At 41.6% G+C, this 26437-nt stretch overlaps 1 protein-coding gene across 2 annotated transcripts; it reads right to left on the bottom strand.

The window, feature by feature from the left end:
- Positions 1 to 8134: 8134 nt before the first annotated feature.
- tex2l (testis expressed 2, like) lies at positions 8135 to 26116 on the bottom strand. Of its 2 annotated transcripts, none has more exons than XM_017418589.3 (12): positions 25923 to 26116; positions 20444 to 21855; positions 16813 to 17013; positions 16074 to 16395; positions 14082 to 14293; positions 13847 to 13996; positions 13660 to 13759; positions 12983 to 13118; positions 11908 to 12045; positions 10868 to 11077; positions 8659 to 8779; positions 8135 to 8567 (listed from the first exon to the last, which is right to left on the bottom strand). In XM_017418589.3, exons 2-12 carry the CDS (start codon positions 21812 to 21814, stop codon positions 8409 to 8411), a joined length of 3120 nt encoding a protein of 1039 aa, XP_017274078.1. In that variant the 5' UTR covers positions 21815 to 21855; positions 25923 to 26116; the 3' UTR covers positions 8135 to 8408. The 2 variants fall into 2 exon arrangements, with proteins under 2 accessions (XP_017274078.1, XP_017274079.1); XM_017418590.3 differs by having other exon boundaries at positions 25927 to 26116.
- Between the last annotated feature and the right edge of the window lie 321 nt (positions 26117 to 26437).

Raw genomic sequence — 26437 nt, 5'->3', positions numbered from 1 at the left:
AGGTAAAATGTTAATCAGCTTTGCCATGTGTCGTTGAACTTCGGTGCTTACTTAAGGAGGGTCATTTACCGTCAAAGGCTTCGTGATCAAATATGAGGAAACCTGAGGTGACTTATTACTCACAGGTGTTACACTGATGGGAATATATGACCTTCAGACACACATTATTGGTCTCATCAGACCAGTTTGAGGACTGAAACAGTCCTGTGTGTTCATTTTACAGTACTCACAGTAACTAGACACACAGGGAAGTGTGATAAGTTTTATTTGAAAATGCTCTGTAAAGGAAAGGGAACACTTTATAACAAGTCTATTATTTTTAAATGTTCCAGTAAAAATGTTTGTTATTCACATATGTCTGGTGATTTTAAATGACTAATATTTAAAGCAATATTCTAAGAGGTGTGCTCATATATTCAGCATTAAAACATTTTCACATTTGATTACATAAAACCAGCTTTACTGGCAGACGTCCAGTTACTGTCCGATGAACTGATGAAAAAGTTTACTTGGAAGGCAGTGACTTCATGTACTGTACTTCCTTAAAAAAACTGCATAGTTTTCCTTTTGCTTGAGTGACTAATAGGCTTGATAAGACCAAAGAGACCAAACAGACAGGTACTTGATCTCATTATGTGCACTTTTTTATTTTCTTTTTTTATTGCTCAACCACAATAAAAGCAAATGGAGCAGTAATTTTAGGATTAAAAAAATGTGCAAAAAAACTATATTATGGGGATTTTTCTCATCATTTCCATCCCATTGTACAGATTTGATCACACACTGCAAAATATTTTAAAATGTTAAAATAATTTACGGCGCTTTTATTATTGAACTGCCATTGTTAAGCCCCGTCATGCATTCATACACAGGTTATGCTTTAATTTTGCTCATTTCTTGAGTATTTTACAGCAAAAGGTTCACTGTTTCAGTGATTTTGTTATTGTTTAATTGCAACTATTCAGTCCAGTGTATAAATGAAGGTTATAGAGTTTGAACATCATTAGTGTAAAAGTCAAACTCAATAACACGAGCGAACCAAAATTAAAAATTTGGTCCTAGCCAAGGGCCAGTCTCGATCAATATCTATTGAAATAACACATAAATTAACCTTGTTTTAGATGTAATATGTCGAATCATTCATATAGAGATATTAAGTACATTTTACCAGTTACATATTATATAGAATTTAGAGCAAACAGATTTTAATTAACAAAGAAATATAGGTTGAACACATCATTAGCCTTCATTTCTGATGCCTTCTTATGAATTTCTCTCTATTAAAACAGCTAAAAAGCCATAAATGTTAGAATCTGAGTTTTGGAATTATGTTTTTGTCTTCATGTTTCAGTTATAGTTTATTGTTTGTGTTTTGTCTCTTCCCTGTGCCTCAGCCAACATTCACTTCTCCTCAGTCACACTCTCTCTCTTCCCTTTTCTCACCCATCTACACCTGCCTCTAGCTCCATAATCATGTCACCTGTGCCCACTTCCACTAATCACCCTCTGCCTTTAATACCCGGTCACATTCTCTACTTCTCTGCTGGTTCATTGTCATTCTTTGCCTCCCTGATGTGCCATCCTTCCGTTTGCTCGTGCTTTCTCGTCTCCCAGTGGTTTCTCTTGTCACAGGTCTGTTCATGTTTTGTTTAGATAGTGTTTTTTTGAATTTAGTTTAGATTTTGCTGCCACGTCAGCCTTTGTTTTGGGTTTGCCTTTTGTTTCTAAATAAATGAGTTTTTTTATCACCATGAGTCTGCGCTCAGGGTTCGCCTCCTTCCACCCAGTTCATGACAATAAAAAATCCAGTCATACAGCTACATTTAACTTTGAAACCACAAGAAAATACAGAAAAATATGACATACATTAAAGCAGACTCTGTTACTCTGATGCACATTAACTCCGGTCAGATGTCGTTTCTTGGCTGAAGGTTTATTACCAAGAGTTTGATGTCCCACTCGATTTTCTCTGTTGCTTTGTTCACGCCAAAATCAAAGATTGCTGAGAAAATAAAACTTGTTTTCTTGGCTTCAAAATAACTGTCACAGGAAGACTTCACTAAGCAAAATAAGAAGCAATAGAGACTTGATCTGTCCCAGTCTGGCGGGTCAGAACTAATAATATTTAAATGTCACCTTGGCCTCGATTTTGACACGTGGTGTAAAACAATGAGGTGCAGCAACCGGCCAGTAAAGCTCACTGAGTTGTAAAACAAAGGCCCTGGAGCTAGACTTCCTGCTTCCTGGAAGTCAGCATTTACAGTAATATAACTTGACACCACTCCCGTTAACTATTGGGTAAGAAACATGTAATCTCCGTCTCACATTACACTTTGATTAAAGTTGCCAATGATTGTGAAAGGTTAATGAAGGTAAATGGATATAAAAGGAATTGTACACATATTTGGGTTAATTATTTAGAGCCACCTTTTGCAGCAATTACAACAACAGGTTTCTTTAGGGGCATCTTTACAAGCTTGGGTCATCTAACCACGGGAATTTTCTTTTTGACCAAACCGCTCCCATTGGTTGTCTACAACGATCTGTGTATCATAGCAGAGGTTTTCATTTGAACTGAGGTGTGGACTTTGACCTGGTCATTTTGGAACATTTAATTTTTTTGTTGTTTTTGCTTTTTACTCTGGCAGAGACTGGTCTAGAAAACTTTGCACGTTCTCCCAGTGTACATGTGGGTTTTTTCTGGGTAATCCGGTTTCCTCTCGCAGGCCAAAAACATGCGTGTCAGGTTAATTGGTAACTGTAAAATGCAGGTGAGTCAGAGCTTGGATGTTTGTTTATCTCATTTGTCTCCATGTGTCCTTGTGATGGACGTGTGACCTGTCCAGGAGATAGACACCAGCTGCCGTGGAAAGAAAAAAGATCCAGTTTGGAAAACTACTGGACTCTTGCTTTAGCCCACCTCTGTTTGTGACATACTGCAAAAACTGCAATTAGCACATGTAAAAGTATTATATTCTGTAATATCTAACTAGTATGAAAGACAATTTGGCAACATCCTATTGTAAGCATTTAACCTTTTTTTTAGTGAAGGATACAAGCAGCGAAGCGTTGACTGTGTGAAGCAACTTCATGTCACTTTCTTCTTGTTCAAACAGCCACATACCCTTTTAGGGCAGGGGTGTCAAACTCCATTCCTCGGGAGCCGCTGTCCTGCATGTTTTAGATGTGTTCTTGCTTTAAAACACCTGGTTTTAATGGATGACTTGTTGCCGTGCTGCTGGAGAACTTGATGATTTGGTGAGGAGGTAATTAAACCATTTGAATCAGGTGTGTTGGAACAGGAAAACCTAAAACTCCCAGGACTGCAGCCCTTGATGCCTGGAGTTTGACACCCCTGTTTTAGGGGGAACACGAGGTCAAATCTGCTGGCAGCAGAAGGGAAAATAATAGGACTGTTGTGATTAAAAGATTCTATGTTGCCTTTTGCCCATCAGAAAGAAAAAAAAAAGTTTTCTTCTCTAAAAGGAGAGATTTGGGGCATCAGTCCAGCCACAGAGGATTTCTACAGCAAACAGGTGCAGCCGCTTTATTCTGTTACCTTTCCCGTGGCCTTCGGGTCAAATGGACCCAAAGTTACAAGGGTTTCTCTTACTCTCTTCAGTTACGAGGGCTTCAGGAGGGTTAAGTTTATGTGTAAAAGTCAAAAAACTAAAACAAAGTTTACAGGAGTCCAAAGTTACTTATACCTTAATTAAAGTTTCCTTGTCTTAAGTCATGTTATACCTCATCAATTATAACTTTTTGTTTTACCTGGGTGAAAGATTTAAGCACTTAAGCAGCTACAGTACAGCTTAACCCACCTTGAAGAATGCTAGTTAGCATCCTGTAAAACAACGACTTAATTAGTCTGTTCCTACTTATGACTGACAATCAAAATATCAAATAAAGCAAACTCATTATGAGATTGCTGAGCCTGGACTAAATTGAAAATTGTTTCAAAGGGTTATCTCAGATTGGCACTTGGCAGCTGTACTAACTCTAGTTAGTTCAGATTTTGCGTTTCGATTGAACGCTCATGTTTGGTTGGTTACTGTGCTTTTGTTGGTGCATTTTGTAAACTTACGAGAAAAACGGCTTCTTTCATAAGCTTTACACCCAACGTGTGATTGACCAGTAGTAAGTGAGTCAGTCCAGGTGACACCTGAGGGTTTCTCCACTGAGGTGTCATACCAGGCAACACCTCCACACCCTCCTCAAACTGGCTTTCCTGCTGCTTACCTGTTTGTCACTGGACAACACCCTTAATGTTTTATATTATGACCTTTAGATACTTTTCTAATGATATTTGGGTGTTCACATCAATAAGAGCAAGGTTTCCTGCAGTGAAAGGAAATGCCAACGTTTGGGCTTTTTAAAAACCATTAGTCGTATATCATATAGACCAGGGATGTCAAAATCCAGGCCTCAAGGCTCCGCTGTCCTGGAAGGTTTAGGATTTTTCTGCTCCAACACACCTGATTCAGATGGTTTAATTACCTCCTCACCAATTAATTAAGTTCTCCAGAAGCACGTCCACAAGTAGTCCATTTAAAGCAAGAACACGTCTAAAACATGCAGCAGAGCGGCCCCCCGAGGAACAGAGTTTGACACGTTTGGTATAGACAAGAGGTGGCCAATCCTGGTCCTCAGGAGCCACTATCCTGTACGTTTTATTTTATTCCTTCCTACAACACACCTGATTCAGTGGCTAAATTACCTCTTCATGTTCCACAGAAGCCTGTTAATCACTTACTGATTCAAATCAGGTTTGTTGGAGCAGAGAAACAAGTAAGACGTGCAGGTTAGCGGCCCTCCAGAACCAGGATTGCCCACCTCCTGGTATAGACCCTAGAATTATCATACAAATACGATAATTATTCTATATCTGACAACACTGATTCCGTTAATTGTAAATGGTTGCCCTTTGGAGTGGCTTTGAATCCCATGGGGGGGATTTGTAGCGTGAACTTGGACCCCCTTTTTTTTCTTCCACACGGAGGTTGACTTTAAAGATCAGTACAAACACAGACGGACTCAACAACTGACTCAAAACAACCTTACACACTACACTGCCAAGCAGTGAAGCTGCAGAGCCACGTCACGTTATTCTGCCACACTCTGAGCTGTTGCACTGACGTTTACTCTGGGGGCTATCAGAACAAGCGTAAATAATTTCACACTTGGCTCGCCCACAAGTGGATCTTATTCAACTAAATATGTGGCTTCTGAAAATAAATTTGAGGGGGCGCCTTAAGGCAAAGGGTGTAAACTCATAAACATGAACCACTTTTCAGTTTTAGATTGCTTGAATGACTCGAAGCAAAATTTCCTCCACCAGTGTTTAAGGTAGATTTAACAAGTGCAATCAAATTGAAAATCAGTTTGAATCCCAAGTTGTGAGGCAACAAAACACAAGGGGTGAATACTTTTGCAACCCACTGTAGTTGTGGCTGCCCCTGTCTCTGATTCTTCATGAAGCTTCATGAAGCAGCTTTGCTGGGAATTTGAATTCTCGTTTTTTGCTCTGACAGAATGTGTGGTGAAACTATTGCTAAGTTTTAGTGGCACCTAAGTGATGAATGATATCTTTAACTGCTTTTACAATGTACTTGCCTTTCCTTTAGAGAGGAGGGTATGGATGTGGCGATAGTTTTAGCTCCCAGAATTGAAGCGAAACTGAAAACAACACTGGAAGTGTTTGAGAAGCTGCTGGTTTCTGAAGCTTTGGCGCTGCCTAGTGATCAAAAGGGTTTTTACACAACTTTGTGCCATTACAGTGAAAAACGGACACATGGACCACCTAAAACACAATGTCCCTCTTTCGCTGAAGTAAAGGCATTAATATGATTGCTAATTTTCTTGACTATGTTACGTTATAACACAGGTAATTGGCTTAGTGGAAATACTCCAGTAACAAACAGATAAACTGTCACTGGAGTCCTGATAGAAACATTTTTTAATTAAGATTTAAACCCAAAAATTTAGCTCATGTGTTCATCTGGATCCAAATCAAAAAGCACAGCATATACCACATTTTTACATTTAAATTGGATAGGGGTCAAAAGTGATGATAGTGATATTCATTCCTATGTCCAAAAATGTACAAATATATCAAAAGTAAAAAACAAGACAGGAATAAGGCAGCAGTGCAAACAGGCAAAAGTTGCTGAACAGGGACAACGGCGCTCCATGGACTTGAACTCGGCAAGAAGACAGCACAGACACAACACAAAGACCAACAAAGAAGAAAGTAGTGACAGCAGAGTCTCCAGCACAGACATCCTGATTTTCCATAAACACAAACCCTCCAGTCTGTCTGGAAAACTGTCTATTCTGGTATGTCCAAAATACTTACACATGTGATGATCAGAAAGAAAAACTAGAACCCTTAGAACGTCTCAAGGTTTTCCCCCCAAAAATACGTTTTTCTTGCGCATTTGTTTTTTTGTTGTTTGCGGCTTATTTGAGCCTGTCGGCCACTGTAAATTTTACTTTGCCTCTGTCACATAAAGGTTGAAATAACAGATTTAGGTTTTTATTCAGAGCCAACACTGGAAGTGGATTTGAAGCTGGACACAAGGTTTTAACAGTCCAAAGGCTTGGACATCCATCTAGTTGTAACTTAATTCATTTCACTATAAATGACTTTTTCTCACTGTAGATTATTTCCACTTAGAAATGATTACATTCTCTGCAGGAGTTGATTTGTACTCTCAGACAGCGCTTCTCTAATGAGGCGCGCTGCAAATAATTCAGCAGTTTCCCACAGAGTCTCATGCGAGGACGCTCACACACCCTCCCACACATCAGCACACTGCTTTTCCACGTGACATTTATTTATGCACCGAGCTTCAGGCGGAGGTTCTTCACCTGTTTTTAGTCGATTCGTTGGCTGTTTTTGTTTTCTGAAACCACCTCAGGGTCTGTCACGTAGTAGCTGAAATAAATTAGATAATCCAAATTATACGTCAAACACTCTGTTATATGTTCCTGCTTGTGACAACTCGAAAATAAAACTATTAAAGTTTATTTAATGGATTAAAACATAAACCAAAAAAACATCTGACCAATGTATTTCAAAAGATGTTGCCTTTAATTTGGTCACTTTCAGCTCAGAAGCTGTCAGCGTGACAAGAAAATCCTTTTCCCACAAAAATGTGTGTAAAGCGCACACGGGCAAAAGAAGGCTTTCTGAAGATTTCTGAGCACTCGGAGTATGTGTTGTGAATGACTCTCAGCGACTGCCACATCAAACTTTAGCTCAATATCTGTAACAACTGCGTTATAGCTGTTTACATGATGACTGAAGTTGATTATATGTGTCCACCATCCTAAACTGTGTTGACGCCAAAAGTTAAGCAGTTGTAGATTCTCATTCACTGAATTTTTTCTGAGAGTTTCACAAAAATATTTTTCCTGTGGTTCTGGAGTTATTTTGCTAACAGACAGAGAGCGTCGACGCCAACAGGTAATGCCAAAGTTTTAAGCAAAGATGCTCTGCTTGGTGCATGTGTTGCAAATTAGTCTCAGCTACCACCACACCAAATTTCAGTTCAATATCTGTAAAACAGACTGAGTTATAGCCATTTACATGTTTGCTTAGATCAGTTGGCTGTGGTGGCCATCTTGAATCAGGCTGACTCCAAAATTTAATCAGGTGTAGATGTCGATCCAAAATTTACTTTCTGAGACTTTCATTAAGATTCATCCATTGGTTCATGAATTATTGCGGTAACAGAAACAAATGCACACATTATCTCCCCTGCAGAAGGTTAAAAATGGGCAATACAAAGCCTTGAAAGAGACATCTGGCATATCTGCATGAAAGAATATTCATACAACAGACTGAGCAATCTACAAGTATGCAGCAAGAAATAATTTCTTAATGGGATGTGAAAGAAAACCACTGTTTTGGGTGTGTTTTTGCAGACGATGGGATGCTGTGTGTGATAGATGCAGTCAGCATGCTTCGGCTTTGTGTTTGTTCAATCCTTGGTCCTTGACTGAGTCAAAATGAATCTTTGACAAAAATAAATAAATAAATAACATATTGACCACTTGTGGTCCAAAGAGAAGATTTTCACTGATCTGTAACGCTGCTGCGATTTGAAGAACAAACAGAAAAGTTTTCAAGTTTCCTTTAATTTTCTTTATTTAATAATGTTGTTCATCCAGTTAATATCAAAAACGACACACTGAGTTGGGAACGCTGAATCAGTCAGTAAATAAAATCTCGTCGGGATTGTTCACGTGTAAACATTTGTCGCTGTTCTCTTTCTGATTTACCATGTGAACAGTTACAGCCCATAGGATGCATAGAGACCTCTGGTTCAGGGTTTGAAAGCCTCAGCAGACAAGTTTCACCTTATATAGGCTTGTTGTCTCTACTGCTCATTGACTGTGAGGCACTAGTTGGATTCTGCCGCGGTACTTTTGGGCTGAAAGGACTCGACGCACTCCGCAGAGGACCTTCGGGAGTGTTGAGACCCGCGCGCCTGCTGGCTCACCTCCGCCGAGTGCATCAGGGGCAAGTGGATGTCATCCATGTTTGGCAGCACAAAGACTTTCTGAGCAGGGCGAGACGGGGCAAACATTACAAAAACAGCTGGTTTTGGTGTATTGGTGCTCGCACCAATACAAAAGAGTCATTTGTCTGACCTGGAACTCGTCCTGGAGTTTCTTCTCAATCCACTCAGTCACGTGGCAGAAAGTCACCTCCCGCCCGCCCAGCTTGGGACACACGTGCAGATCCAGCTTGGGCGGCCCGCAAAAGCTGTACCTGCGGACGAGACGAGGGAAATGTCAGGCTCGCGGCGAGCTTAGCCTCGCATCGAATTTGGGATTCACTTTGGGCGGCAACAGGAGAAGTCAAGGTGCACAGTGTTTCATGTGACGACGCGTAGAATGATACAGAAAATAATTTCTTTTTTTTTTAAACAAAGCACATTTGTGTTTGTCATCATGTTGGTCCCCCTCAAGCTGCCACTGACATTTCAAAACATTTAATCTCACAAGACTTTAGGATGTCCTGAGGTACTGGGTGCCAATCTGCTGAGATCCTTAAAGGGAAAATGAAACAAAATATCAAAATAATGAGTTTTCATGCTTTTCTTTTTGTTAAACCCTATCATAAAACACTCCAGCGGTCTATTTCTCTGATTTAAAACGTTAATGACTTGTTTTTAGAGTTTTTGTGTCAAAATCCTGAAGTGTGGTGATTGTGTGGGCGGAGTTACCTCCTTGGTTGGTGACGTAGAGGAGGCGGAGCCAGCTGTGGCAGACCACTGTAGGATACTGAGGAGGTTACTGTCAGTGTTTATCAGGGGAAATGGAAGCAGTGGAGTAAATTTAGTGTACATTTTTTAAATGAGACTCAGAAAACAAGCCACCTTTTATAACTTTCCTTTGATTTATGTTAGCTTCAAAACACTTTTCATTTCCCCTTTAAAGTTCTGACGTCTGGTTCTATCTGATGTTTTGCCAGCAGACACCACCGAGCGTCACTCAGACTATCATTCTGTGTGTCAGCGTGATAGTCTGAGTCAGACCTGCTTTTAGCTTTCTTTATATCAGCTGAAGGGAGTCTGAAGCGACGTGCTCTCTCAAAACAAGCTGCAAAACATTTTGGGTTTTCTCTCTCTCTCTCTCTCTCTCTCTCTCTCTCTCTCTCTTTTAATGTCTTTTAAAATAAAAGCAATTCTTAAAGGGGAATTGTGATTGTTTTAAAGTGAGGCTCTGTGCAGAGGTTACAAACAAATAACATGTTAAGTTTGATCGGCGAGGTAACGGCGAGTCCAAACGTGGACTGCTGCGTCCTTAATAGAACTTTTGTCTTTTAAAATGTTGTAGCCGTTTAATACTAGAATATTTACGAGGTTATTTTGCTCGCGCAGCCTGTGGTCGTCTCTGTTCGGAATTTATCGGATTTCTGCCGAAACGGCAGCGTAAGACAAAACCGACTTTGATGAAAAGGTTCCAGAAGAGATTTTGTCTTCTCCAATCTACAACTAATCATCCAAATTTCACAGTGGTTCATACAAAACTTAAATATTTGAATTTTTACACCATCGTCTGGTTCGCCTGTTCCGGCAGAAATATTTTGATATTCCAGCTTGATGTGACATCAGACTGCACAGGAAGTGCTGCACCTCTCTGCTGCAGCCGTTTGCTCTCATAAACAACCACAGAGTTCTGTGGAAATAACTAACGCAGAACTGATGTTGATGTAAAGGTCTATAAAATAGCATGAAGGTCTTTGATTTAAGGTGTTTTATGACGCTTTGATTTTAGCCACATGAGCTTGTCCAACTTATACCGTTTCCTCAAACGGAGGTGTTTCAATAAGCTATCTACAGCAGGTAAGATATTATTATTCATTATCTTTCCACACACAAAACCCTACTTGAAAATACCCAAATTGTCAGTAAACTCAAGAATGGCTCAGTTGTTTTAAAGAAGTAAGTACGTATGTAAGTTAAAGAAGTCTCACACTCCAACAAGTTCAATCAAATATATGACCTTTTAGTTCTGTTTTTTATTAATTTATTCTTGTTTATTCTCTTCTGTCGGTTCTGAACATGACATTACAGTCATGAGCCCGTCATTAAAAATGTAATAAAAGTGTCTTTGTGAGATGTTTATGAGTTGTAGAAGAAGCCAAATCCCCTCTAATCTCTAATCTGGCTGTTGAATAAGCTTTGTTTGCTGACCTTACAGAGTCGAAACACTTGTTCGGTTAAGGGTGTTTATAGGACTTTGTTTTAATTTAGCATTTAAACCAACACTAAAGAACTGGTCCAGGCTTATTTTTGTTTTTTTGCTCCAACCTCCATGTTGTTGTGCTGCACCTGTATCTCTGTGTTCGTACCATATCCTGTCTGTAGGGGGCGGCGGGATGTTGACAGCCAGAGTCCCCGACAGCTCTCGAACCTCCACGGCGAGCAGCAGGGGGGTGTTGGACATCTCCTCGAACTTCTTCTTGATGAACTCGTTCTCGGCGGCCCTCTGGAAGTACTTGGATTTGGCGATTTTGTCCACCAATCTCAGAATCTTCCTCCCGGTCTTTCCTCCCCCCGTCCTGCGAAAGAGGATTAGAGGAGAGGAGAGGAGAGGAGAGGAGAGGAGAGGAGAGGAGAGGAGAGGAGAGGAGAGGAGAGGAGAGGAGAGGAGAGGAGAGGAGAGGAGAGGAGAGGGGAGTGTTATCGTGATCCTTCACTTGGCAGCAGATTTAGTGTTCAGACGCCGAAGTCAAAAGTTTGCAGAGAGCTGTGGCTCTGAAAATGAAATCAGGAACCATCTGGAGTGTGATGTCAGCGCAGCTTCACTTGCTGCTCTCGGAAAATGAGCACTCACAAACCAGAAGGAGAGAAATAACACTTCATGCTGATAAATTACTGAAAGAATTCCTTCACTTTACATACCCTGAAGCACTATAGCTGTTAATCTGAATTATTTGAAATAATATTATAATCTCATAGTTTCAATTAAAGTAACTATCTTTCATTTGGAGCACTTTGCTATAATAATGAATATAGATAACTTTGTTAATGCGACAGGCGGGCGATAATGTTTTAGCCTGTATCTGTGTGTGCACGTCTATTTGTCTGTTAGCAAAATATCTCATGAGTCGCTGGACAGATTTTAATGAACGTAATCACTGGGTGTTCATCTGCAACTGATCAGCTTTTGGAGTCAAGCCAGTTTAAGATGGCCGCCACAGTATACAACATTAGCCAACTAACAGATTGCATTTTTTGCAATAATAATCAAGCATAACGTCGTTTTTATGATCTAAGCAAAAGAAACCCAGATGATTTCAGTTTAAAACTCTGGCATAAAAGGTGGTGGGCGACATGCATTCATGCAAGAAATGCTGTTTTTTTTTTTTAACATTTTCTCAGTATTTACCCTTCGGTTGCTGGTGTGGAGCCTTTCTCCCCAACCAAACCATGAGACTCCGAGAGAAGCGGCTCTTCCTCATCAGATGAAGCTGCGCTGGAGGACTCTTCATCGCTGTCTGCCAGCACCTCGAGGATGGGCTTGGAGCTAGAAGGGCACTCACACACACACACACACACATAAGTCGGGATTGGAAAGACTTAATCAGCTACACTGACAGAAGCATCTATATTAGTGTTTTTGATAAATGTCTGAGATTTCACCATCATCTGTAATTAAACCTTACTCAACATCCTCTTAATCAATGAATCCAGGGCATTTATAGTTGGGAAAGCATATTGTTGACAGGTATATATTGTACCCTTAAAGGGGTTGGGGAACATTGTGTGGGAACAGGATGTAAAAAAGAAAAAAATGAAAATCCCACTTTTACTGCAATTCTGGCAATAGACTGTGAATAAAGAGACAAATATAGCTAGTGTGAAGCCAATCACTGGTTTGGTTTGTAGCCTAGCATTTAGCACCATCTTTTCTTTTAAAAATACATCTGCTTGTGAGATAATGCTTTAAAGATGATGATAATGCTAATGTATTACATTAAAAACCATACTTTTTTTATATTTTATAACAAAAGAGCAGTTTGCTTTTTAGGTACTCCAATTTAGAAGTTAAAACAGCTCCAGGAAGTCTTTTTGGGTTTTGGAGGGAAAATTTTGGAGGGAATTCTATCCACCCAATTTTATCTCTATACCCTTTTATATTTGCTTCATTGCTGACTCAAATGCATTTTTAAGACTTTTACAATGCTGCAATCTATATTTAGCTTCCTGAGAAAATCGTGTTTGAACCAAATTAAGAACTTTTTTTTTAACAAATTGGTTTTGTTTAGAAAAGAAACAAAACAGTCCCCATTGGTCATCATCTTCAAAAAGAGCTTAAATGTCAAAAAGTGCAGATTATAACAGAAACTATTTTTATGATTAGAAAGATGTGGCTACTAAAATTTAGCTTGTTATTGAGATAGCATGAATGGGGATAGCTGGGTTAGTTGTGCTGTGTGTGTGTGTGTGTGTGTAGCACTGACCGTGTACTGCAAGTGTCGGTGGAATGGTGCACCGTGTCCTGACTGCCCTCTTTACCCAGCTTGGACAGGTTGAACTTGGTCTGCAGGGTCATCTGCAGGTTACCCGTGTAGACTAGCTGCAGATCCACCCACAGGCCTGAAGGGGGCACCACAAAAACATCAGCGTCAGACCACCAAAATAAAGACAACCCCACCCCCCCTACATACATACATGCAACCTTATCTGGACACACACAGCTTAGTGGGCAGATTAAGCAGCTTTCACTGAGATGATTGGACCTTGAAATTAAATTTCTAATAAATTACGGTGGATTATTAGTCCCAGAGTTGGGCAGTGAAAATGAGAAAAGCTGATAAACGGGATGAGCCGTTGCAGCGAGGTTGTGTAACAACAAACCGAGTGGAGAAAATCAAGAAGAAGGATAATAAGGTTGCGAATATTGACTCATGCTCATTGCAGGCTGCTGGACGTCCACATTTTGAAGACCACCCACCCTTAACAGCACTACGAATGTCAAAACCCCCTGTCCAATGGAGATTGTGACAGGATAGCAGGATCTGATCTGGTGCTCTGCTGTAATTACATTAGCAACGGGTCAAATTCTCACTCATCTCTTGCTGCTGTGGGTGTTAGCTGACTGAATTATCTGCACGTTTAGCTTCCCGACTTTACTCACCTCTGTGGTTAACTTCTGGTCTGGAGGTGGCGATGATATGTGGCATCGAGCAACCCATGTCCAACTCAGTCAGAGTAAGTTCATTCATAAAGTAAGGCAGCTGTGGAAAGTGTGGAATATTAAAGTTTAAAGTGGAGTATATTTTTAACGTGCCCTTTATGTGACCTTTCAGTAAACTAGCTCTCACTCTGATTTTGCTCAGCTTCTTCTGGATCTTGTGGGACACGACGTCAGCCCAGTGCTTCTCTCTGAGGAAATCCCAGAAGATTCGACCGATGAACGCGTTGACCCACTCAGTCTGGCTCTTCTCGGCGTACTTCATCTGATCGCAGGTGCACTGGCAAACGAGATAAGGACAAGGAAGGTTCAGAGCGCTGTAGAGCTTAAAATGCCACTTTATTTTAACAGCAAACTTGACTTACATGCCCTTTAATGGTAGGGCTTGCCTCTGCACTGCTGGCTCCAGGACTGGAAAGGGGTGTCGGCTCCTCTGTGGACAGGAGTCGAGCCATGTAGGCGGGGTAGTCGAGCACACAAAGACCCTTGGTTGTAGGGATGCAATGAGCTGGAGGTGTGGAGGGGGCCTCATCATCTGTGCTGGGGCCTCTGCTCCTTGGGACATGGATGTTCTTTGCTGGGTTCCCAAGAAAAACAATCAACAATAAGCTGGTTGGTTGATCTTTTACAAGCAGGATTACAAAATGATTTCCTTCTGTGTCCTTTGAAAGGTTAGGGCAGGCAATTTGAGATATTACCTGGTAGACCTAGCAAAGTGCTATTAAAGGTATTGCTTCCCCAGATGGGAATCAAAACTAAATAAATAAAACAAACCTGCAAACAGTAAAATGTGATCACAGTCGCCTGCTCAATGGAGCAGATAGCCCCTCTGCCTTGTTGTGCCAGACCAGACACGACACAATCTTCCAAGTCAACTACATTTTTTGAACAGGCCCCACTAAAGCGCCTATTAGAAAACACAAGTCGGAACTGAGAAGCCTTCTGACCGTCGTTCAATGACTTCTGAAAGGACTGAGATGGCATCTGGAGTTTAACCCTCCAGTGGCTTTCGGGGTGAAATTGACCCGAAGTTACAAGTGCTTCTCTACCTGTCTGTATCTCTCTCTCTCTTTTGAGGGCTTCAGGAGGGTTTAAGTCAACCCACAGCTGTTACACCTCTGAGCCACCATGCAAAGCAGTAACAGGGCCATAATAGGTGCTTACATATGGGGTAAGCCAGCACCGAGGCTCGAGGTTCTGATGTAGTGATGACAGACAGTAGTGGGATCAGCCAGTCTTGGGTCAGTTCTGCAATGCTGACTTCAATTATAAAAGCTCACATCATTGCAGGATGAAATGTTTGCCTGATATCCTAAACCAATCATGCCATGAGCGACTTCAGAGTGATTTTCGAAGGATCTAGATGGTGAATGGGTTTGTGCTTTTAGTAGCTGTTATCTCGACTCCCTCCTGAAAACTTGTTCCTGATTCTCCAAACTGAGATAGTCATGACCGCTGTCTGCTGCAGGTAAGATACTGACTGGTCATAAGTACTCCAGCCATCTTACATTTATAAAAAAAATATTAGTTTAAATCATTTTAGTAGTTCCTGCTACACTACCTATTCCAAGAACCACGTTTGTTATTTAGACACTGAGCTAGCTGTATTGTTGTGGCAGGTTCTAACACTAACAGAGGGCAATATTTAGAGCTATTAATGTCATACTTGCTTTCAGACATTTTAGCAGGGCAAGAGAAAGTTAGCTACACATACAGTAGTTGTCACACATTTTTGACTTTATAAGTCACAGATCCAAACTTGTCTTTTTGCTTCATTCATCCAACCATTTTCTTTACCCGCTTCTCCCTTCCTGGTCACGGGGTGCTGGTGCCTATCTCCAGCAGTCGCTGTGTAAGAGGCAGGGGACACCCTGGACAGATCCACCACAGGGACACATAGAGACAAATGAGACAAACAACTATTTACGCTCTGCATTACGAGGACCTACAAAGGCATATGATTGATATTGGAGCTGTTGGAAAATTCTGTCCTTCGAAAATAAAAATAAGGGGTCATTTTGACCCAAGGACAGCAGGAGGGATAAAATCCTTTGTTTTATCAAATCGAGCCATGGACTACATGTCAAACCTATCAAATAAATAACACTGTCAGGCATGAAAAACTAACTGCAACAGTTGACATTAAAAACAGATTTGATTTAGGAACTGTAAAGTAAATTTGCTCTTTAAGCTCAGTAATATTTTCTAAACCAAAGCTCGTCTGATTTTTTTATTCTCCTGATGGGGAATGGCTTTAGATGTCTGAGTGTGTAATCCATAATCCGCACACATATGTTGTGTTTGTAGAGATCTTGTTTTTTTTTTCTAGTCAAGTGCATTAATAACATTTCTCATACCCAGCCGGGACACATGTCTGCCATGTCCCTGCCTGTCCTTCTCCACTTCCACCTCTGCATCCGTGGATGCCTGCAGAAGGTGACGAAACCACTCCTCCTTTTCTCTCCCTGTGCGGCCGAAGAGGTAAAGCATGTTTGGAGGGTGGTGGCTTTGTTTGGAGCCCGTTGGCGCCGCTTCGGTTCCCTGCTCGTCTTCAAGGTCCTCCGCCAGACCTCCTCTTTCCCCGTCCTGAGGTCTCGACCCTGCAGCTAGCTGGATGCAGATGGGATACTTCGGGTTCCATATCCTCTTCCGTGCCAACGCAGACGGCAGCAGGAACACCTGCGAGGAACAAAATCAATTAGTAAATGCCTGATGCTTTTAGACTTGGAGCCTATGCTGTGAGCACAAACCTAAAGTGTTTTTTCTTGCCAATTAGCCACCTTTTCTAAAATGTTCTTCTTCACCTTTGGTGTTTTTGTGTGAGCGTGTGCTTTGAGGCAGCGTGCTAAAATGTCACCCTAAATGTCGCTCCGAGATGCATCAATTATTCAAAATTGCACGCATCTAATCATTTGGCACTTATACACCAATGCAGCACACTCTTCTTCTCTTTTGGACAGCTCATGCTGACTAAAATGTCATGGACCCCCAAATGATAAAGTGTGCAGAAAGAGGCTACATGCATCTCATGCAACATATCTGCAATTGTTCCCGTGCAATCCCAGCTAGAGGGCGTTCCTGAGAGAGTATTCGTACTTTGCTTTTTGCGAGCTGAAAGCAGCGTGACTTGACGAAGGTGGCTTCGTGGGCTCGCTCGTCATACGTGGCCCTGCGGCTGATGTTAGCGCGTGGGTAGTCCAGACGGAGGCATGACCCCTCCAGGGTGGCAAAGACGGAGTGAGTCAGAGCTGGATGGTAGGTTTCTGGGTCATAATCATGGATCTCATTCATCCAGGCCTGGAAAAAGACAAACAGTGAGTGCTAGTTTGAACATGCACCAACGTCACCGGAAAATAATGCAGTTTTGAAAAGCGTGTAATAATGTCTGCAATCAGTCTGAGAGGGAATAAATAGGGGTAAAAGTGAACGTCTTCTTAAAAAAGGTTTTTGTTTTCACTCCTAGAGTTGTTAGTGGTGAGAGTTGGTTTTGTTTTTTCAAACTAATATGATCCCTAATGTTCAATTAATTTTTGTGAAGTATTAAAGCCTCCAACCTGTGGGTTTACAGATGTACACATATTAGTTTTACTACTAAAGAATGCATAATATAGGAACATTGTGTCCTAAATCAGCCTTACCAAGCAATATCTTTCCAGGCCTTTGTAGCATAAAATTATTATCTGGGTTTTGCCCAGTTTTTCACTCTGGACCTCATTTCTTCACATCAGGTAAGATCATGTTAAAAGTAAACCAATGTCCTAAAAATATACTGGAGTCAAAAAGAGATCCTGGAGCTGAGGAGTTTATTCTTTGATGAAACAAACCCGACTGCTTGAGCACTGAAGTTTCTGGATTTTCACGCTCAGATTTATACAAAAGAAATTCTGGTAAATTCCTGTCTAATTTCTGACTAAATCAAAACTTCTCTTTCCATAAACAATTGCATCCCAACTTATCTACTTTCTAATGGGTTCTGTATGGTTTCATCATTCAGGGCTGGTGACATATTCATCCTAGGTTTTTTTTGTTTGTTTTTTTACAGAAAATCTTTGGTTTGTCCCTCTGACTGTGATAGTTTTAAAGAAAAGTATTTGTATAGTTCCAATTAGCTTACTTCCAGTCCTAAATGTCACTCAGTCATCTTGTGCACTTGTCTGTTATGTGCACGCCGTTGACTGTCCAGGGTCTGCACTCCCACACTTCTGAGTTCACATTAATTAAAGCACCTTGCAGCCCAAGCCTGAATAATAACTTGTTTTTTTTTCATGATAGTTACACAAGACCCAGTTGCAGGACACAAACAAGAAAGTCAACACTTTTAGAAGTTGAGATTTATATTTTGGTGTATGGGCAATTTGATCAGACATTTTATGCTGTGTATTGATGATTGCAAATAGGCCTTTTTAAATTTATTTCTTAAAAAGCCTGGCTTGTTTTTCAAACTGAACAAAAGTAGTCATTTGTAGCAAGATAATTAGCACACAACCTCTTTCGCTGCTACTGTCAGTTCAGAAACACCAATTAGTTTAACACGCATTATTTAAGTATAATATATATTACATCTTATAGTTGGGACGAACAGAAATTTAAAAAAAAACCTAGTTGGAAAAACTGTGTTCAGTTTAAAATGTGCAGTGAAGTTTCCAGGAACCTAAAAGTTCAGTTTATTTAAAGTCTCATCAGCCTTCAGACTGAAACCCGGCTGTAAACGATCAAACAAAGGGAATGAAATGTCCTTTTCTACTGGTCTCCTTCCCCAACATGCCAACCTTGCTGACAAATTACTGCTTGTATTTCTTGGTAATTGCCTCGGGAACCGACAGCGTCTGGCTGGTGGATGCTCCCTTCAAGGAGAGCATTAATTACAGCTCAGTTTTCATCCCTGACTATTTTAATTGTGCTGTGGTTACCTCGTGTACAACAGCTGTGCGTCTTATCAAAAAGAGTCATTTGGGATGAAAACAGACAGCGGAGATGCTGAAACACTTGACGCTGTTCTCGTTCAAAACAAATTTGTTTTAATACACGGCCTTGGCGCTGGCGTTTCTCTTTCTTTTATTGGACACTCAGAAAGTGATAGTTTTCATTGTGTTTTGCTGTGAATTTATACAGTTCTGCTTTTGTAAAGACTTAAAATGGTGACACAGTGAGGGTTTTTATAGATAAGCTGCATTTTTTAACTTAAATAGGTTCTAGAGCAGCTATATTATATGGTTTAGAGACAGTGGGACTGACAAAAAGACAGGAGACAGAATCGGAAGTGGCAGAGCTGAAGATGTTGAGGTTCTCCTTGGGAGGGACAAGGATGGACAGGATTAGGAATGAGGTCATCAGAGGTACAGCACAGGTTGAAGGACTGGGAGATAAACTTAGAGAGGCCAGACTGAGATGGTTTGGACATGTGCAGAGGAGGGACAGTGGGTATATTGGTAGAAGGATGTTAGAGATGCAGCTGCCAGGAAAAAGACAAAGAGGAGATATATGGATGCAGATACAGAGGACATGGAGGTAGTTAGAGTGAGGACAGAGGACACAGAGGACAGAATTAGATGGAGGAGGATGATCCCTGAAAAGGAACCAACAGAAAAAGAAGAAGAAGATGGTTCAAGAAAGTATTTTGTCTCGTGTACCTATTTACACTGTTTGTTTTGATACTAAATATACATTTTTTTTATTATTATACACAGAGTCATAATGATTACACATCAAGGACACTGTGAATTTTATTGATTTACCATGAGGACACTTTGTCACACAGAGATTCGCTGTTTGACCAGAACCGTGATTAACTGCCTTTTGGTGGTTTAAAAGCACAACAAGGGTCCAATATGTGGTTTAAGCTGGTGGACAGCTTTTTGTAGATTGGATTGTTGAAAATAAAAGCACCACTTCAGTAGACCGAGAAGGAGATTATAATTGTCTTCAGATTAAATCAGAGCTGTATGCTCTCTGCCAAAGTGGAGGAAGTGGCACTACGACATATGATTTTGGTGTGTTAGAATAAAGGATTTTATTGCAAAATGACGTGCTAGCCTTATTGTTTCACGATTCATGGTTGTAGGGGAGAAGGACCCAAATGCCGGACGGGGAAGAACTAAGGCCGAGTTAATTTGAGGCAAAACTGACAAACAATTAGAATCTGACATTGATTGAAGAAACAGGAATGTATTTATACACTGTAGGAAGAAATCAGACATGATTAGATGATGTGGTGATTATCAGAAATTGACGGACGGATGGACGGATGGACGGATGGATAATTTGTATGTTTTTTTTGTGAAATACTGTAGGTAAACACTCTAGAAAACAAACCTATTCCTTTTCTCATTCGAGTTAAAACAGATGATAGATATTTTATGTAAATCTACAGCCAGCACCCATTGGGCTCATAGCAATAAGTACTTAAGGGTTGAATGGAAAATGAGGTTCATTTAATATATCTTAAATATTTCAATAAAACAGTCATGACTTACAGAGAAGTTTGCCTGGATTTTTCTATGCCTGTAAAACTCTAGGCTAGAGTCAGGACAGCTATTTTCTGCAGTTTTCTAGCTGATTGGCTATGACCTAACATTTCCTTGATACTCTGAGAAAAAAAAAATCTATTCAATACATGATGAGTTTTTTGCACAAGTTCTGTAAGTCTTGCTGGGCATGTGTGAGTAATGGAACTGCAAGTTGCAGATAATGGGGTGGCATTTTCCTTCTTTGTGACTCAGTCACTTACCTTGAGGGTGTCGGGCTCGGTGCTGACAAACCCACCTGTCAGATGGCCTTCACCAAGCGGTGGCTGTGCTGATCTGTGAACCGGCACTGAGCAGTTAGGCGTGGAGGAACCCAATCGAATGAGAAGCAGCCCGAGCAAAAATCCCAGCGCCAACCCCAGAGCAAGGCCAGACATGTATGGACTAAGAGGTAGGATAAAGTAACCGTAGGACAGCACTGCGACACAGAATAAACTCATTCGGGGCAGAGGATGAGAAGCCGGAGGTGGAGTCATTTTAGTTGGGGATGCTACAGCTTGAGAACCAGGTGATGTCCTTTTTTGTGTCTCAATAGCAAACACCTGCATCACATCACCATCTGTACATATTTCTAGCTCCTCCTCCTTGTGATGCTGTCTGTGGTGATGCACAGGGCACGTGCTCCGATGAAACCTCGTGAGGTGTCTTACCGAAGGCCACTCAAAGACGGGCAAATGATCCCCGTCCGTTTTCCTTGCATTTCTTACAGGAGACTCGGAAAGAACCGTATCCGTGCTGCCCTCCCTTCCCAGGCTTCGGCAGCTGCTCTGGTGGGCCACCTGCGGCTTACCGTGGTGTTTGGGGCTGCCTCCACTTTCTTCTCTCATGATCTTGCTGAACATGCTGCTTAGAGGCTCATGCATGGCCTCCGACAGCTTCCTCCTGGTGTCCTCCAGCTCCATTTTGAAGAAGCCTCCTTTCAGGCCCTCCCCGCAAGGGGAGACTGAACTAGGGGACGGTGGAGCGGTGCGAGAATCGCCATTGCTCCGTGTCTTTGTTTGGGTCAGCTGCTTCCACAGGTGAAGGTTGAGACGAGAGTCCGACTTGGACTGTGACACCTCCGGTTCTGAGCGGGAGAGCTCCGTGGAGATGGACTTCACCAGGCTAAGAAAAGGTTTGGGTCTGAGAGTGGAGCTCTCTTTCAGCTCGAGTTCTGTAGAGAGGGACTTGACCAGGCTCGCCAGGGGCCGGGGGCTGGGTGAGGAAGAGCCGGGGGAGAGGAAGCTGGGTCCCATGGTGGAGACATTCCCCAGCGAATCAGGGGTTGACGGGGAAAGAGGAACATGGAAACTTTGGGACGTTAATCCTTTGTCATCTTCACCGTAAAGCTGCCTTTCCTTAGAGAGTGATACAGATGGGTAGTCTTCATCGTGATCAAGGGAGAAGATGAGCTCATTGTCATATGGGCTGTCCCACTCTCCTTCTGTCCCAGTCAGCTGGATCACAATCCCTCTTGAGAGGTTTCTCCTTGTGGCGCCCATCAGGGAGAGGCTGTGGGGCTCCTCTAGAGATCGGCTATATCCTCCTGTTTCATCCTCACTTCCTCTTCTCCCGTTTTTCACACTCTCCGCCATTTCTTCATTTCACATCTCCGAGCCAAGGCAGCCGTGTGTCACTACAAAAGGATAAATAAAGAGCCCGGTCAGCTACATTTCTTTTTAAAGCTTGTGAACAGAGCGGATAAAAGCAGACAAAGCGAGCTGTGAGGAAAGAATAAAGTGCTCCTTTTCTTTGCCTCTGCCTCATTTTCACACAAACTCACTGGTGCCAACTGTGCGGCGAGGTGTTATTGCTGTGCAGCTCAGCTGTGAAGAACCGTGAATCCAAGACAAGTAAGCACCTCTCCCATAGCTGTCGCTCCACATTGCGAGGGGTTTAATTGGCATGCAAAAATAGACAAGGCAGACTTTCTCCCGAAATCATTGCTTAAAGTAGGGCAGCCAGGGCTTACATCTCATAGGGTTTTTTGCATCAATTTAGTATCTGTATAAAATTTAGGACCAATAGCCAAGAAAAGTTGTAGCTCTTCTCTGGAACAGGAAAGGTATGATTCTCAAAATTCATTATTCTTGCTATAAAAAGGCATTATAAGTACCAGTAATAACTCTCTGAAGTAGTTCTGAGCTTGACACTCTCTAAAGAAAGCGGAGCCTCGTCCCTTAAAGAACCTCCTGTCAGCTGTGAAAACACAGAGACAAAATTTCCTCTGATGTCTGCTTAAAGAGGTACTTATATAACCCTGAGATGAATGGTGAGAGCCAGTCAGATATGCTCTGTGCTACTCTTTCTGTGTAGCTTTCACGTCTCAAAAGCACTGCCTGTTTCACAACCTTCTACTAATAAACCGTCTGCATGCTTGAAGCAAACCCACCACAGAGCAGAGCTGTCAGAAGCTCATTTGTATCACAAGCTGGAAACCAACACAAACTCTCCCGTGGAGCCTGTTTGGGTTTTTGTCAGGTCCCCTCACGATGCAGGTTAAACTACACTTGGGACTTAGCAGATTTACATAACAGTGCGGCACAATGTCAAGCAACTCCAAAGCAGCTGGTAGATTCAGACTAATCTGCTCTCAAACAAAGTGGGCAGTGAGGAGGTAGACCTCACAGATTATCACAGGGTAAGAAGATGGAGCACCTAAACATGGACTTTATGGGTGTATATCAAAGGATTGTGGCCGGCAGTGACAAGTTGGAGACAATACGCACTTTCGACGTGATATTTAGGCTAAAATTTGCCAAGAGTTAGCATATGTGTTGTGCAATTTTTTGAACGCAATTTTGTCAGTCTTTTAAAAATGTCCCGGTTTGTTTGCAATTTAGTCTCAGTTTCGCAACTCTCCCAGGGCGCCTGGGTTGGCAGAACTTTTTTCTCACTGTTGAAAACAAATAATTGCAAGACAGTACATGAATTTTCACTTGGGATCATGCTGACTTGGTGCTTAGGACACAACATCTGGGTCAAGATTTGACAGATGTTTGCAGGCAAACATAGGTTGTGCAAATAATTTTGTTGCAGTTTAGTCACAAAATGTCTTATTTATACTGTCTCTCAATGGGTTTATTCTAATTTTTTTCACAGTTTTGTGGCATTGAGGGTGCCTGGAGTGTCAGGTTCTTTTTTATGTCTCCAATCAGTCACTATTTAGTTTCATAGCTCACCACAAGTCCCAAAGTCACAAGTCCCTTTTCAAACTCATGGAAACCAGACTGAGCAGGGTTTAAGACTATTTTAGTTGCAACACCACTGTGACTATTTTGAAAGAAACGTTTTACAAATTTTTCTAAAATGTTCATAATTCTTCGCTACACAAGAGCGAGGCCCTGCGTCTCGGGTGATGAAACGTAGAACCCTTCATAAACATCCCAAGACATTTGGGAAACTCTCCCACAAATGCTGTTCGCAATTTATCGCCAACAGCTGCCACCGTGTAAAATACAGGCTTTACATTTAAAAGCTGCCATAAAACCATAGATAAATTAATCATTCTTTAAATTATATATAGAATTATATGTTATCTCAAAAAAAATCTTCTTAAAAAAATAAACTTTGCTTTGTTTTTAAAGTGACTCCCCTGTCACTGTTCTGTGTGTTGTTGTGGACTTTTGCCTGAAACAATCTCAGAAAACAAAAACTTATGGCAATAGTGCGGCTTCAGAAAATGTCAAGCAAGGAAACGAGCAACAAGACAGCTGGTGACAACTGTGACACATAAGGATTTTATTCTTTTATATTTGCATTTGTTTTGTTCTGTTTTTCCTTTAAGGCACAGGTATCTTTTGGGGCTCATTTTTTGCTCTACCACTCAGTCATGGGTTCTTAACCAGCAGCATGAAATGCTTCATTTCTTAGGATTTGCACATGCAGATCCTAAGAAAACAAATAGTGCTAATCACACCTTTCAGATAGCTGTGAGAAGAGATAATTATCCAACGGCTGTAACAGGAAACAAACAAAAAAAAGAAACAACACATGTGCTCAGAGGGCCAGAAAAGTGTTTATTCAATCCTATGCCCTTTCTTTGAGAACGCATCCTGCATGTTTGTGTCTCTGCGTGTTTGGGTTTGTGTGTTTGTGTGCCACCCTCTGATCATCTGCCGACACTAACGATCTCAGATTAACATTAAAGCGGGATTTTTGCTGCAAAATCTGACAAATCACACAGCCGGATTATGAGCTCAACCAACATTTGGTGGGGTGGGATTCCAAGCGAGCAGAGCTCGGTGACCTGCTGTTGATCTGAGTTATTAGTAACTTCGCCATCCCTTTGCGAAGCAGTGATACTCCACTGGGGAGCAGAGTCAAAACCAGGCGGAGCAGTGACCAACAGGGTGTCTAGACTGACCACTTTTTGTCTCTAAGTTATGCACGCTCAAGAAAATCAAACATGACATAGTGTGTGTTCTTCGATTACTTTTTTTCTTTACATATTTGTGCACCTAGACTGCACTAGTTGACTAATCTGTTGGCTTGTTGGTGTCATCTAGGATATGACAATCCAAAGTGGTTCAATAAAAGGCAACTGGACTTCTCTTGGTTCTTGAAGATGTTTCATCTCTCATCCAAAAGGCTTCTTCAGTTCTAAGTGTGGATTGGGAGTTCCAGTCTTATGAGTCGTTATAACGATCATAAGAATAAGGCCGTCAGGTCACAAGAGTTACTGACCCACCCCTCTGTCCTGAAAAGATGAGTCAAGGCTGCACTCGAGTCTCTCCTGTCTGTTTCAAAACCATTTACTCAGCATCGTCCATAAAGCTGCCGGGCTGCACCACGATGTCGACACTACATGGCTCTTTTAGAGATCTGTTTTTTCATTCGGCTGGTTGTCATGCTGCCCTCCTCACTGGTGTAGGGCAGCTGAAGGACCTGTCCATGCAGCAGGTTGTACTGGGTTACAGTGTTACCAGTGGCAGGCTATAACCCTGACCTGACCTGAAACCAGTCACTATATCGCAGCCAGTTGTACAGATACTGAGCTACAGTTTGGTGTGGTGATAGCTGAGAGTCACCTACAACACAAACCCAGAGCGCTGACAGATGGTCAGATGGTTTCCATGGTCTTTGTTTGAAACGCTGGCATGCAAGGCAGCAGGGGATACGCATTACTTTGAGGAAGCCTAGTTTAATTTATTAATTGTTTACAACCTAATTATGAAACATTTATAAATTCTTTATAAAGATGGTCTTATGTAAGGCTGTAGCTATAATTCTATATCTCATGACAGGAAAATTGCTGCTTTGCTATATGAAGAACAGCAGTGTTTTGAAATAAAACAGACTGCTGAGCTGCTTTCTCGACTCGTTGACAGTTTATCACTTTTGAATTAACTGAGTTAAAGACCAGAATGATCACGAACAAAACTAATCGTTATGGGATGTCGTGAAGGCAGGAGAAGTCTGACGTGCTGGTTAGAGCTTAATGCAGCTTCCATTGACAAAACATCCGTGAGTTTAGAATATGAAAAAATGCAACTCAAAGGTCAGCAGTCCTCATGCTGGATCTTTTACATCCACGAGACAAAAGTGACAGGAGGACACAGCAGGAGTGAAAGTTAAAGCGGCGGTTGCCAGGTAACGTGCATCCATGCACCAAGCGAGACTCCAAATCCACAACACAATTTAATTAAATCAAGGTTTGACTGATGATAAGATAAAAAAGTAAAATTAGGATAACTTACTTACCCACCAAAAAGTCTTTTTTTGTGCGTAAAACGAGACAAAGCCTGCAGATCGGAGCTTCCTGCTCCATTAGAAGAAACGAGTCCGTCTCTTTTCCCTCTCTCTCTCTCTGTTACTCAGACACGCACGCACACACCTCCCCTTTAAACTGACTCCCTGCATCCAGATATGTCATACGCCGCGGCTCACTCCGCTGATTATGAAAAGCATTGCTGCGCTGCACGATAATCCAGATTAAGAGTGGTGCAGCCCTAACAGGGCGCGCGCACAATCTCGCCCACTACTCTGCGCTCGTTGCAGAGTATGAACCTTCACTAAATGTTACGCAGGCTGACAGCTTCCTCTCAGCCTGAGGGAGAACACTAGAACTGCTATATATATATTTTTATATATCAATATGAAAACATAAAGTGTATCATCCTAAAACAAATAAGTTAAGATGATAAAACCGTTCCTGCTTTGTCTCTCGTGGCTCATTAGTGTGCCCATTGGAAAGAAAGGGTTGACTGTAAAGAAGG

This window comes from Kryptolebias marmoratus, linkage group LG17 (genome assembly GCF_001649575.2).
Source record: "Kryptolebias marmoratus isolate JLee-2015 linkage group LG17, ASM164957v2, whole genome shotgun sequence".
In the NCBI taxonomy this organism is placed as follows: Eukaryota; Metazoa; Chordata; class Actinopteri; order Cyprinodontiformes; family Rivulidae; genus Kryptolebias; species Kryptolebias marmoratus.
The sequence above is the reverse complement of the archived record's forward strand: the minus strand, read 5'-3'. Positions and strand labels throughout refer to the sequence as shown.